The 13,817-nt window shown below is 45.1% G+C and overlaps 1 protein-coding gene across 41 annotated transcripts in view; it reads left to right on the forward strand.

The window, feature by feature from the left end:
• LOC137352058 (protein polyglycylase TTLL10-like) overlaps positions 1 to 13,817 on the forward strand; it is a 367,140-nt gene that overhangs the window by 338,880 nt on the left and 14,443 nt on the right. For 37 of the 41 annotated variants that reach the window (XM_068017070.1, XM_068017076.1, XM_068017071.1 and 34 more), the window contains 2 exons: positions 8,087 to 8,180; positions 8,327 to 10,096. The exons of 1 other annotated variant lie outside the window; for it this stretch is intronic. In XM_068017070.1, coding sequence (XP_067873171.1) covers positions 8,087 to 8,180; positions 8,327 to 8,976 — 744 coding nt within the window. In that variant the 3' untranslated portion in view covers positions 8,977 to 10,096. Of the gene's footprint in view, positions 1 to 8,086; positions 8,181 to 8,326; positions 10,097 to 12,044; positions 12,078 to 13,817 lie in introns of those variants that run through there. 3 more of the 41 variants (XM_068017109.1, XM_068017110.1, XM_068017112.1) reach the window with 2 other exon arrangements.

Below are 13,817 nucleotides of genomic sequence, written 5' to 3' on the forward strand. Positions count from 1 at the left end.
ACATCTGCATGAGGAGTTTTTTCTTTTATTTGTCCTCGGGGTGTGAGTAATACAGGCAAGGCCTACTAGGTCACTCTTTCCTAGTTGCCTTGAGAAGGTGATATGGGGCTTTCTCCTTTGACAGCTGCAGTCCTCGCACTGATACCAGTGGTGTTTGATCAGGACCCTTGCAGCAATGGAGGTCACTGCCATGTGTCCCAATCAGGATGGTGTGTGATAATGCTCCAATGAGGTTGCTGGGTTGAATCTGATTAAATTCTTCTCACACAGGGCAGGAATCAGAAAGAGAGAGATGGGTAGAATTTCCTCTGTAGACTCCCCCTACACATTCCGCAGGTGCAGCAAAAAGAAAATCTACCCCAAATTTTCCATCCCTTCAATCTGAGCCAAAGAGTAGTCTTCTACACTATTGGGCCACCCATTCTCTCCCTTTCGCTCCTTCAATTTTACCTGCTGGAATGTTCCATTAAAGTATCTTCGACAAGATTTATTGAAACCTGCCCAATGGCAGCAAATGGTTTCAATTGGCTGTCAGTCCTGGTATTTGAGCTTGGATTCCCCACTAATCTAAAACTTTATTCTAGTAATTCCACTGAGGAAAAGTAAGCAAGCAAGAAAACACCATGGAGACAATGCTATCCCTTTATCCAAACAGGTAGTGAAAGTCCTTCATTAAAACTATAGCATCTACAGTCACTGCCACATACAGGTATGCTGGGATAGTCCCACCCCATCATATTCTCTTGGTCTAGAGTGAGAAAAGTCAACATGAACCACTCTCAAAACTGACAGATTGGTGGGTTATGAAGCATTAAAGAGTGAAAATGTATACAGAGAGGAGTGAAAGACAAGAAATGGGACGTAAGATGAGATAAAAGAAAAGACTTCCATCTATGTAGTGCTTTTCACAGCCGCTGGCCATCTCAAACATTTTACAGCCAATGATGTACTTTTTTGAAGTGCTGTCACTGTTGTAATGTAGGAAACACAACAGCCAATTTGTGCACAGCAAGCTCCCACAAACAGCAATGTGATAATGACCAGATAATCCGTTTTTGTGATGTTGATTGAAGGATAAATATTGGCCAGGACACTGGGGATAACTCCGCTGCTCTTCGAATTAGTGCCATGAGGTCTTTTACCTCCACCCGCGGAGGCAGATGGTGCCTTGGTTTAATGTCTGATCTGAAAAATGGCACCTCTGACAGTGCAGCACTGATTTTTGTGCTCAAGCCCTGCAGTGGGACTTGAACCTAAGCCTTGTGACTCAGGGGTGAGAGTGCTACCAACTCAGACAAGCTGAAGAATATTGTGGCAGTCCTGTGATAGATGTAGTTCACCACTTTCATAGTAGCTTTCAAAAAGCGGGCACAGCTCCTCGAAAGCTCAAAAACAGTATGAAGATAGGTCTCTCACAGGGGTTTGATTGCATCAGTACTTGGGGCTTGTCGTAACTTTAACTAAAGGTATTACCCGATATTCCTCTGTCTTTGACATTAATCCATCAATAGTTTCGAGCCGGTGTTGCTGTCTAGACCTGGTCAAAGCATTTGGACCTTCCACCTTCCCTCCCCTACCACCCATCGCAATTCTATGCCCCCCAACCCTGCCCCACTTCCAGTCTTTCCTCAGCAGGTCCTGTAAAATCCAATCGTGTGCAATCGTCTTAGGCCACACCGAAATAGGTTACTTCACATAACCCTAGATAAGGAGCTGAGGGTCAGAAGTAGATATAACAAGCAGGCAGGAGACATACTCTGCATGACTTTGCTGGCTGGGCAGGCCACGAATAAATTCAGCCCCAGCAGAAACCGAAACTCTCAATAGCCAGCAAATCATTTTAAAACTCTCTTATGTTCATACATGACCAGTAATTAAAAGGAAAGGGAATGTCTCATTCTAAAATTCTGATCCGTGTTTGCAAATCCCTCTATGTCTTCAGCCCTCCCTATCTCTGTAACCTGTTCCAGCTCTACCACCATTTGAGATCTCTGCTCTCCTTCCATTCTGGCCTCTTGCACATCCCCGATTTTCATCGATACACAATTGTTGCCATGTCTTTAGCTGCCTAGGTCCTAAACTCTGCGTTTCCCTCCCGACACCTCTCTACCTCTCTCTCCTCTTTTCAGACACTCCTTAAAACCTGTTTCTTTTGGTGACCTGTCCTAATATTTTCCTTTGTGGCTCAGTGCCAGATTTTATTTGGTAATGCTCCTGAAGTGTCTTGAGGCTTTGTTGTGTGCTCTGAATCTTCTGTTTTGACCTTGAACCAAATTGCTTGGTTCGACAAGCAAGCTTTAGGCCCACTTTCCAACCCATTTGATTGGTTGATATTGTCAATCTGATCCTGAACCAACAGCACGGATTTTAACCCTGTCACTTTTCAACTGCTGACAGCCAGGAGGCTTCTTTTAGCTGATTTTATGATGTATGTGCAACTGATAGCTAAAAATCTGACCCCAGTTGGCCTCTTTGATGCTGTGTGTTCTGTACAGATGCACATGAAAGAGGATAAAGTGTGCACATCTGGGGATGAGGGGAAGGAATTTTAACCTTGCATGATTCTCAAAGGTACACTGTACATAGTGCAGTTGTTTGCTGCCATCTGGTGGATATTCAAAGTATTAGCTATTCTGAAAGATTTGTAAACTAATTGAGACAGGAAAAAATTATGAATTGCTTGTTCTGACAAACAAGCTTCCCTCCTATCTGTACCTGGCATAATATTCAAGTGGTCGTGCCTATGGCTAAACTCCCTCTTCTAAAGCAGAACTTTTTAATTACTGGACACAGGGAGTCAAAATTACCATTCACACAAAAAACTTTCACAGTAACCCAAGAAGTAGGATTATAAATGTCAAAGTTAATTTTCTAACCCATAGTGATAAATTAGGGTCTGAAATGAGTAGCGAGATTGTCTGATGGGGCAGTGATAATGTTGTGGCAGGAAGTAAGGCGGAAGAGGATGATACTCTTGTGGGGCCAAGCATTCCAACTTCCTTGAACTGCCCAGAGGCAATGGTATGAGATTTCCAGGCCGTTGCTTGTCAAATAATTCCACTATTCCCTGCTCAGCCAAGCATTGCCAGATAATTAATGACTTTACCAGGTCAGCGAAGGATAGATAACAATACCTTACATTGTACAGTGATATTAACATAGTAAAACATCCAAAGGTACTACACAGGAGAGCTATTGAACAAATCTTGACACCAAACTACATAAAGAGATATGAGGGAAAACAAGGCGAGAATTTTAAAGTCAAGGCATTGCTTAGCCAGGAGCCACTGTAGTTCAGTGAGCACAGGGATGGTGGATAAATGGCACTTTGTGCTAGTTCGGACATGGGCAGCAGAGTTTTGGCTTAGCTACCAATATCTTCCAAGAATGTACTGCACTGGGCATGTTTAGTATAGTTTAGTTTAGTTTAGAGATACAGCACTGAAACAGGCCCTTCGGCCCACTGAGTCTGTGCCAACCATCAACCACCCATATATACTAATCCTACGCTAATCCCATATTCCTACCACATCCCCACCTGTCCCTATATTTCCCCACCACCTACCTATACTAGGGGCAATTTTTTATAATGGCCAATTTACCTACCAACCTGCAAGTCTTTGGCATGTGGGAGGAAACCGGAGCACCCGGAGAAAACCCACGCAGACACAGGGAGAACTTGCAAACTCCACACAGGCAGTACCCAGAATTGAACCCGGGTCACTGGAGCTGTGAGGCTGCGGTGCTAACCACTGCGCCATTGTGTCTGCCACTTATAATAGACTCCCCATCACTCTGTGCTTTCGTAGCTTATCATCAATTCCTGTGTAAGGCATTTTTAATATCTCTTGCATTTTTGTCCATAAGTAAAATGTAACCAGTTGTGGTCTGGACCAGCATGTGGGGCTCACTGGGTGGTAAGAGTGTGGAAGCGAAGGACATTGGAACAAAGGGAGGAGAATTCTGACCGAAGACATCATCGCTGGGGTTCATATTGGACTTTAAAAAAAATAAGAGACAGTGTAACTGGACAAGGACCCCCACTTACACACACACAGACAGACAAGTCAGGACATGCCACTGATGTGGTAGCCCAGGCTGTTACAACATCAAACAGCCTGTTTACAACCACTCTAATGGACAATGGCCTTTTGATATATGAATGAATGGTTTCCTTATTGCCTTATCATGATGCAGGTATCACATCCATTGCTGGTATGCACCTAAGACCCCCCTCCCCCCTTGCTGAGAGCAGGATATGACCACAGGCAGGTGGTCTTGCATAGCCAGGGTGGGATTGAGAAGGCACTGAAACCCAAACAGATGACCCAATTCGAGACATTACCTTATATGTCGAGGGACCAGGGTCAGAAAGGGGTATAAAGCCACAGCTCACAAGGACATTGTTGCTGCAGCCGGAAAGTGTGACTTGGTCAGTTACAGGAAGTCATGCGGGAGAAGTCATTCAGCGGATCTGACCACCTGGGAATGAGCTCCTGTACACGGGTCCACTAAACAACTGGTGTTGTAGGTATATGCCATTGTTTGGTGAGTTAATAAAGGTGTTCCACATAAAGTAGGAATTGTATCCAAAGTTTGTTTCGTGCGATTGATAGTCAGTGTGGGGTCAGGACCTTAGAAGGAAGTGTGACCCCCTTTTTAAGAGTCTTAAACCTGGACACTGCTGGCCTTCACCTGGAAATGTACCTTGACCTGGAAATGTACCTTTACTCACAGCCTTACATGCCTTTACAATGTAAAGCATCACACAGAATGTCATTGTCACAATCCTTATAGTCTGCACACTGCCGGCTGTGTTTTACTACATGTTGTAGGAACAAAAGGTAATCCTCACTTACTGTATTCTTCTTCAACTGAAGACAGTCCCCAACACCAGAGAGAGCGAACTGCAGGGGGTGACTGCACATACCTCTGACCTACTCCAACAAGGAATGAGATAGCAAATACCAGGGAGAGAAAACATAAAGGGTGTCAGAAATGGAGAAAAAGAAGAGCAAGTTCAATTTCTGGGATTATGATGGGCATCTATTTCTCTTCCTTCCCCGCGTATCGTACGCGGCATTAACTATCAGCAAACCATATCATGAAGCCCTCATGGCACTTGTACCGTACGTTACACGTCAGGTGGCCATTGTAGCTTTTCTTCCTTTAGATGTTGCTGCGAAAGAAGCAGGAAATATGTCTCTGCATGTATCACCACTTACCCCGTACTGTGCAAGCCCCACTTCAGAAACACCCACCCCAACAGAGTTAGAGAATGAGCCAAAGGGGAGTGCATTGGGCAACAGAGTACAAATGAGTGAGAGGAAATGCTGGTGGCACCTGTGGAGAAAGACATTTCAGGCCAAAGGCTCAGGTTGTCTAGTCTCTTTGCTGTAGAATCTGGGGATCAGGATTTCACGTGATCAAAAGAGGAATGCTTGCAGAGCATCAAGCATGAACACAGGCACTGGGGATGATGTCAGACAGTATGCTGCTGATTGCTGGTCAGGAATAGGAGTCAAGAAAAGGCCACCTGAATGAATAAGCATCAATGTCTTCTGTAGTGGGTCAACCTTGCCACCGTGATACCACTGTAGCCTCTGAGTCAGTAGGTCACAGGTTGAATTTGTACACCAGAGACTTGAGCACATAAACCAGGCAGGCACTTCAGTGCAGTGCTAGACGATAAGAGGTACTGTCTTTCAGAAGAGACATTAAATCGCGGCCTTGTCTGCCCGCTCACGCAAAATTCAAAGAAGTACAGGACATTTTGCAGGGATCCTGGGCTAAAGATTTATCCCTCCATCAAAATTAGTAATGTAGATTTACTGGTCATTTTCCTCATTGCTGTGAATGGGAACTTGCTGTGCACAACTGAATGACACATTTCCCCACAGTACAACAGTAACTACTCTTCGAAAGTGATTAATTGACTGAGAATTGCTTTGGAACCTCCTGGGATTGTAAAAGGTTGCAAAAAAATACAAGATCTTTCTTTAGGTCTTTCTTTCATCAACAGACAGACCGATGCACCCTCTTCCTGCTGTAGTTGTTCCTCTTAGGATTACTAATTCTCTTAGGATTGGATTTTTAGTCCCCACCGGGGGGGGGGGTTGGGACAGAGGTGGGCGGGTGTGGAATTTCATGCCACTGGCCTGCGTGCCAATTCCCCAGCTCCATCCTGCCCCCAGACCATTTTCCTGGTGGCAGGATAGGGAGGGGCAGCAGGGCTACCTGCCCATAAGCAGCGAGCAATCAATTCATCTAGTTAATGGCCACTTTAGGCCAATTTCCGGAGGCCAACCAAAATTTTCCAGTTGGCTTCCAAGTCCTCGCAGGTGATGGGGGACAGTTTAGCTGCCTGGGGATGGCTTCTTGGTGGCAGACTGGGGGGCTAGCACTCCAGGTAGGCTTAGAGGCCCTCCCTGCCTGCCTGAGATCAGCTGCAGATGCAGGCTGCCCTGTGGGGGAGCTCCCTCAGCAATGGTGGATAGGCTGCTATATCTTGGGGCGCCCTCTCTCTCGCTTACCTGCCATGGCATCCTGCTGCTGCTTTCAAGCTGGAGGGCCTCCTATTGGTCCTTCAGCTTCTAGAGTCTACCCAGCTAGACGGCAAGCCAGCCCTCCGGCCATTAATTGGCCAATTCGTGGAAAATCACAGGTGACAGTTCCCCCACACAGTGCAGGTTCTGACCCCCATTTGAGCCTGACAACGGGAACCTGAAGCTCACAGGAAAATCCTGCCCTTAGCGTTTGTGGGGTCCTCCTTCACTTGTAACGTTTTGTTCTTGAGAAACCAAGGTAAGTGGCGAAGGCTTACAGTGTGGAACAGCACCAAGCCCAAAGAGAATTAAAGAGAAGACAAGATATATCACAAAATAATGAATGGTTGAAAGTTTCAGAGAGTGGAGGTAAAAATGAGACAGAGGGGAGGGAGAGAGAGAGCAAAAACAATCTGTCAAATAGTCCAGAACATTGGAGCAGCCCTGTGGGACATAGCTGCCCAAATGAGAGACTGAATGGGCCCAAGATAAACCTTGTATGATACTTAAAGGGGTGTTCAACATCCCTCATGTCCCACTCATTGATTTTGTATATGATAGCTCGATAGTTATTGAAAAGTTTTACTTTTCAAAAATTTGTGTCATTTAGCACAAAAGGAAAAAGTAACTGATGCCCACTAATCCAATGACCAGTCTTAATGTGGGCTGGCTTTATCAGCATTGACAGTGTCACAACCAAGCCAGTGCTTTCCTTATCAGGCATGTGTATGTTCCATTACAGTCCAATGGATAATGATCAGGAGTAGGCACTGGGAATCAGAATGAATTTTCCTGATACGCACTGAAGTTATTGTGGTCTATTTCACCCCTACTATCATCACCTGTCCACTCCCTCCAAACCAACTGAGATCAGCTAACTCTGCACCGATAGCCCCTCTAAATTTTCTTTATACTGGCCAGGTTACTTTTTTATTTTATTTTATTTAGAGATACAGCACTGAAACAGGCCCTTCGGCCCACCGAGTCTGTGCCGACCAAGAACCACCCATTTATACTAACCCTACAGTAATCCCATATTCCCCTACCACCTACCTACACTAGGGGCAATTTACAACGGCCAATTTACCTATCGCCTGCAAGTCTTTGGCAGTGGGAGGAAACCGGAGCACCCGGCGAAAACCCACACGGTCACAGGGAGAACTTGCAAACTACGCACAGGCAGTACCCAGAATTGAACCTGGGTCCCTGGAGCTGTGAGGCTGTGGTGCTAACCACTGTGCCACTGTCCATGGACAGTTCATATTTTAAAAGTCATGACTTCCATTGAGCTGGAAATTTCTCCTGACAAAGTTGTGAGAGGTCTGTTCATTTCGATGCGTGGTACATTTCACGTTGTTGTACGGCTGCACACGCCTGCATCTTCAAGGGAACATCGCTGCGCACTCTGAACCTTCTGGTTTGATTGGTTCCGTTATATACCTAAACCATTGGACGAGCCTCCCAAAAATATTTCTATGGCCTGAATCAATATGAAAGATGCATTCAAAGGGTTAACATGCTCTGTTTGATCTGCTTTGTAGGTCTGGTTGCTAGAGATAAACTCAAACCCATCCTTACAGATAAATTGTGAGATTCTCAAATCAGTCATCCCTAAAGTAATGAATGAAGCCCTTGGTAAGATGGCCGTTACTGTCTTTATGTAGAGTTACAGAAGGATATTTGTACAAAGTGATGACATCTCAAATATTAAAATAAATATTGCTTTATGAATAATGAAATCGCTGTATTCAACAGTGTTTTTCTTCTCTCTCTGCTATTAGACTTGGTATTTGAGATCTTCACAAAGTGTTGTGGAGGAATGTACATCATGCCACTTGAGACACAGAAAGAATTTGTCCTGCTTTATAATGGTTCCCCGAAAGAACCATTTGAGAAGAAATTTAAGGCAAGGCTGGAATACAGGATATCAGAGAGAGCAACCATTCTTAAGCGCCCTCAAAAGGCGGAGAACAGGCCCCAGATAAAAGTTGTGACTAGTTTAGAGTTTATACCAACAGCAGATTCTGCTCCAACTCAAACTAAAGCACCTCAGAGGTTTAATTCACTGCTCCCTCAAGGACCACTGCCAGAAATTTCACTGGTGCAACATCTATGCTCTGGCAAGACTAAAGTTAAAAATAACCTCCATTCGAGAGGCCATTCAGCGGGAAACTCTTTGGAAGAGCAGGGTCAAACCAAACACGGCACAGAAGTATGTCTTTCCAAAGAAAGGATAACAGCTGCACAGTTACCTGCACAGAGCAAAAAGCATTCTGCCGGCCGTCAGCTGTGCAAAAGTCTGGAGAACAGTGTGATGACGTTTAATGCTTCCTTTCATTCCCTGATCATTACCAGGACTCCGCTTACCCCCAAAAAGGCCACACCAAAACTATCTGAGATGAAGATTGGCTCCAAAGAGATCAACACATGACATCACCTAGCCAACAGTGGCACGATTGCCTATCTTTCATAGTCGACACTGGTATTAAAAGTAAATTTTGTTCATGATAAGCCAATCATGAAGTTTTCTAACTCTTTAAGTAGCACCTCCTATGAGGTGAGCCAATGAGTTTCTTCCATGTCTGACAGTGTGAAGTTAATACCTCATTTAGGTGCATCAATTACTCAGCTGTAATCAATAAAACCATGGTGTTCATAGTGCAATTTTAACAGAGTTCTTGCTAACACTGTGTCTGTCGTTCCATTTTGTGTAATTAAAATCGATCTTATTCGTTTTGTGATATGTTCAGCATAAATGTTTTCTTTGCTATCTGCGGCGGATTTAATGGGCAATTAATGTGCAAATCCAGCAAGTTCTTAAAAATAACAGGGGAGCTTAGGGCGAGATGCCAAGCAAATGGTGGAGCCGTGAAAATCGGCCAAAAAGTATTGGAGATTCACAACACTTAATCACCTAAACCTGCTGGTCGGTTTGAGCATTAATAAAAACATGCAACACTAAGGTGCCATTATCTTTACAGCTAAATACGGCCCCATTCTAATGAATATATCAGTTTATCTGATTATTTGAAATGAGAATATAAAACAAGATTTATTAATATTCACTGCATACCCATATTTCTTAAGGTACTTTTATGAGGTGATTCTGCAGATGTCAGACTGTGTGTTTTCAGACAAGCCTATAAGACCTCCACCTGCTTGATACAAGCACTTGTCTGGATTTCTCCAAAGGGCCGCTTTGGTTACAGCAGTGTGCAACTGAGCTAATACACACCACAGATGTCCCAGGTTCGGTCCTCACTCTTCACTGAATTGATTGATCTCAGGACAAGAAGTTACAATTGACCCCAGTGACTCCTGGGCTAAGCAGGGTGGAAAATTAGCCACGATTGTCCTGATGGCCCACCAGTGTATCCTTCTGAAGTGCTTGTGTGTGGACATTGAGTGAGAATTATGTGCAGGCTCAGCTGTGATGCCCCGCATGGCCAATTAGCCTGCCAACACTGATTGTTTTGGCTCACACATGAAGAGTGCCATTTGGGCAAGGTGCAGAAAGCCAGTCAGTGACCATGGATCCATAGCCCAGCCAGAGGTGATGCCCTCAGGAGGGGGAGGAGAGAAAATTGGGAGGTGGGGGGACGGGGGAGTAATGACTGGAAAGTGTTTTATTGTAAACGTTCAACAATATACAAATAGCTATTTTATATGAGAATATTGCAGCAAATTTATGGTTAGACTGTTTCTCCTGCATTTCATTAGAAGTCACCACCAGAACTTCGATATATATGTAATGAAGCAATAAAATGGTGATTTAAAAATATAGTCGGAAGGAATATTTGAATTTTCTAGTTCTTACAATTTCAATTCTTACAATTACACAATGTTGTTTTCTTTTTCTTATCGAGGTGAGTGTTGTTATTGTTGGGGACTGGAACTCAGTACAATTCTGGTTTTCACTGTCATTATCCAGGTGATGTGGACAGTCAGATGCAGAATAAAGCTCCCACTACGCTGTCCTAGCTCTTAGCTCAAAGTGTTCCTTTGTTTTTAAATATCCAAAAACAGCCTCTTTATGTAAAATTACCAGTTAGCACCAACTCAGGACCAGCTTTATGCTGCAAACTATACACTAGGAACTGGACCGAGGCTAATTTCACCGAGGACACCATCAGCCATCAAATGCAGCAGATTTTCGTCCAATGAGACTCCCCGAGGCGAAAGACCGGTGTCCAGCACACTGCACCAACCAACTGCAGATCTGTGTCTTTAATCGACTGTGTGTGAGGCAGAGATACCGCCCTGAATATTTCTACTGTTAACAAGGACTCTAGGCTTCCTAATCAATGGCAGCAGTACTTGTGCTGATGTTCTTTTTACTGTAATGAATTTTCATTAATAACTGTCCAGGGACCAGGCATCCTCAATAAATAGGTAAATGACCCTGAATATTTTATTCCAGCACTGTGCCTTCAGTGGGCTGGATTTAATTTTTTGCGGTCCCGCAGGTCACGTGAGCAGCCACGCTGCCACAATTATGTGGCGGGGGAGGGGGGGGGGTGGCGACCGTCTCCCCCAATCATGTGACGGGGGTTGGCAGGCGAGACGCCGTTCACGTCGTCAGCTGATCTCGGAGCAGGTGCTGCCGCCATCTTTAAAAGCCTGTCAGCTCTGCATTCACTCTTTCCTTGCCTTCCTTATACAGCGGCTCATTCATCGGAAACTTCTTACAGTAACATCAATTGCAACCTCAGCAAGCAGCCCCCACCCCGCCCCAGGGAAAACTGTTGAGGATGTCAGAGGTCAGAGCAAGGGTGACCCCACACTTCACTGATGCCTCCCTGCTGGTTCTCCTCCAGGTTGCAAGGGAAAGGCGGGAGATCCTCTTCCCCCGCGATCGCAAGAGGTCCTCCCGCCTGACAACACAAGTCGAGGTCAGCAGCCATGGGGTCACCCAATGCGTTTAGGTGCAGTGCAGGAAGAGGGTCAATGACCTCCTGTGTTCAGCCAAGGTAAGTGCAACGTTCCAAAATTGCTTTGTGTGATTTGGGTGTCACTACACGGTGTGCCACCTGGTGAGGGTGCAACTGCCATTCCAAAGACAGGGAGGTAATAACAGAATTATGACAGATAACTGGCTGCATCTGTGAAACATGTCTCCCTCTTTGATACCTTAGCAAAGTAAATGCCATGACAGGGTGAATCAGTATGAGATACATTACATCCCTCAGTTGTTGACAAGAGCCCCATATTAGCAGAACCATAATGGTGAAATGTATGGCAACTTATAATTGTTACATCCTTCCTCTTGCAAGAGAAGAGAGCCCATAACAGGAGTGTGGCGGCCAGGACCAGTGGCGGAATGCTAGACATGCATCCTCTCAGCCAGGCCAAGAAGAGGCCCTCGAATTAGTGGGCTGCCAAGGTGCTCACGACATTTCAGACGGGGAGATCAGGGTCTCTGTGCAAGAGAGTCATTATTGCCGATCATCTAAAAATTCATTAATAAAGGACACATGTGGTTGTCATTGTATTTTGCAGGTCGATGTTTGCAGGTGACCTCAGGCCCAGAGGGACTCCCATCAACCTCTGAGGAGGAGGAACACTCAGAGGATGCACCGTCCCATGACTCTCCTGCACCTTCCACCAGCGCAGATATTCTCACCTCGCTGGGTTCACGCTCGGCTTTAGAATCAGGACCACAAGCTGGTAAGAGCACCGCACACGCACCCGAGCAGCTGGCTGAGGATGAGACAGCTGAGGCCTCTGACATTCGGGGGATTGTTGGTGTCCAGGCTCAGGCTGAGCCCCGGGCTGATGATGAGCCTCTGGTGTTGACAGCACTGGGCATGCTGTGTGATGGAATATAGATATAATAGGCTTAATTAGGTAGCATTTAGATACAGTTAATATACTTTTTAGAATTAAAGATTGAATAATTGGTCAGTTTTCAGGACTCACTGAAATTCCTCTTTAAGAAGGCAGAGTTAAATATTTCAAGGTCCCTGTTAGAATAGAATTTCTGTTGCTAGGGAATTGGAAGATAAACACACACATTGAAATATCCTGTGTGACCTCAGTAAGAGGTAGTAATAAACTTAATTAGTTTATGGGGTTGTTGATGCAGACAAATTGGCTCCGGAGGTTGCTGTGGGGTACCATGGAAAGGGCAATTAACAATAATTGGAATGTACTAACAGGAACAAGAGGTCAAGTAAACACAATTATAAACATTTTGACCAGATAAATGCTCACAACTTCAAATTCCAGTAAAACATTAAGTGGAAATGGTAATTAAAAATACAAAGTGATTCTTGACAACACAGTCGGCTGCTGACGTCATCAGACTACGCCAAACTGTGCACATGCGCAAACGGGCTCCTGCTCTCTGCACGTGCGTGGCATTCCGCATTGCCAGGACTGGTTGGTGCATGTGCAGATGACATCATCGCATAACGTGGGGAAGTGGGGGAGAGAGCGGATGGAAAGAGAGGGGGGGGGCGGGGGGAAGCGGGGAGAGAGCGACCGAAGACCTTGGGGGTGGCGGGTATGGGTGCATTCTCCTCCTCCCCACCCTCCCACCCACTCCCCCCCCCGACCTGCTGTCACCCCCCCCCACTGCCCGCACTCACCCCTGCCCACTCTCTCCCCCCCATCCCCCGCCCGCTCTCTCCCCCCCGTGCACTCTCTCCAGCCATTGTGTGCTGCCATGAGTTATGTTGCCTTTCTGTGATTATTTGAGCAGCACCATCTTTAGTCCTGGCAGCTGCCTGAACGTCGCAGACTGTGACATTTTAATGGAACAGGCTGTATATGCGCATGTACCAGTGCAGCGCCACCTAGTGGTTGCGTTGTCAGCCAACGCAGTCTTAAAAATATGGATTTTAAGAGGAACACAGGAAGGTCACATAAATGCTGGATGTCAGATAACACCTTAGAAATAGTATAAAAATGAGAGGCTTTGAAAGCAAAGTATAGGGTGTTGTATCCTCAAACAACACTTCTTGCCTTACTCGGGGGATTTAAGTTTACTTTAAATTTTGATGGATATTCTGGATATTCTAAGAATTTTGCCGTAACATTAGCAAGGTTAAACTTTTGGATTCTATGTTAGAAATAAGAATTTGTGTTACATCTCTCAGTAATATTTGATATTGTGATATATTTATCCACAAGAAGTTTATTACATGTTAAATTCTTTAATAAATCTATAAAAGTTAATAAATAGCCTCATGTAATATTCTGTATACAACTACAAGAACCCCCTCTCTGTGTCTCTTTAAGTGGAGAGATAATTATTGAAGAGAGTTTCCC

This window comes from Heterodontus francisci, chromosome 37 (genome assembly GCF_036365525.1).
Source record: "Heterodontus francisci isolate sHetFra1 chromosome 37, sHetFra1.hap1, whole genome shotgun sequence".
Lineage (NCBI taxonomy): Eukaryota > Metazoa > Chordata > Chondrichthyes > Heterodontiformes > Heterodontidae > Heterodontus > Heterodontus francisci.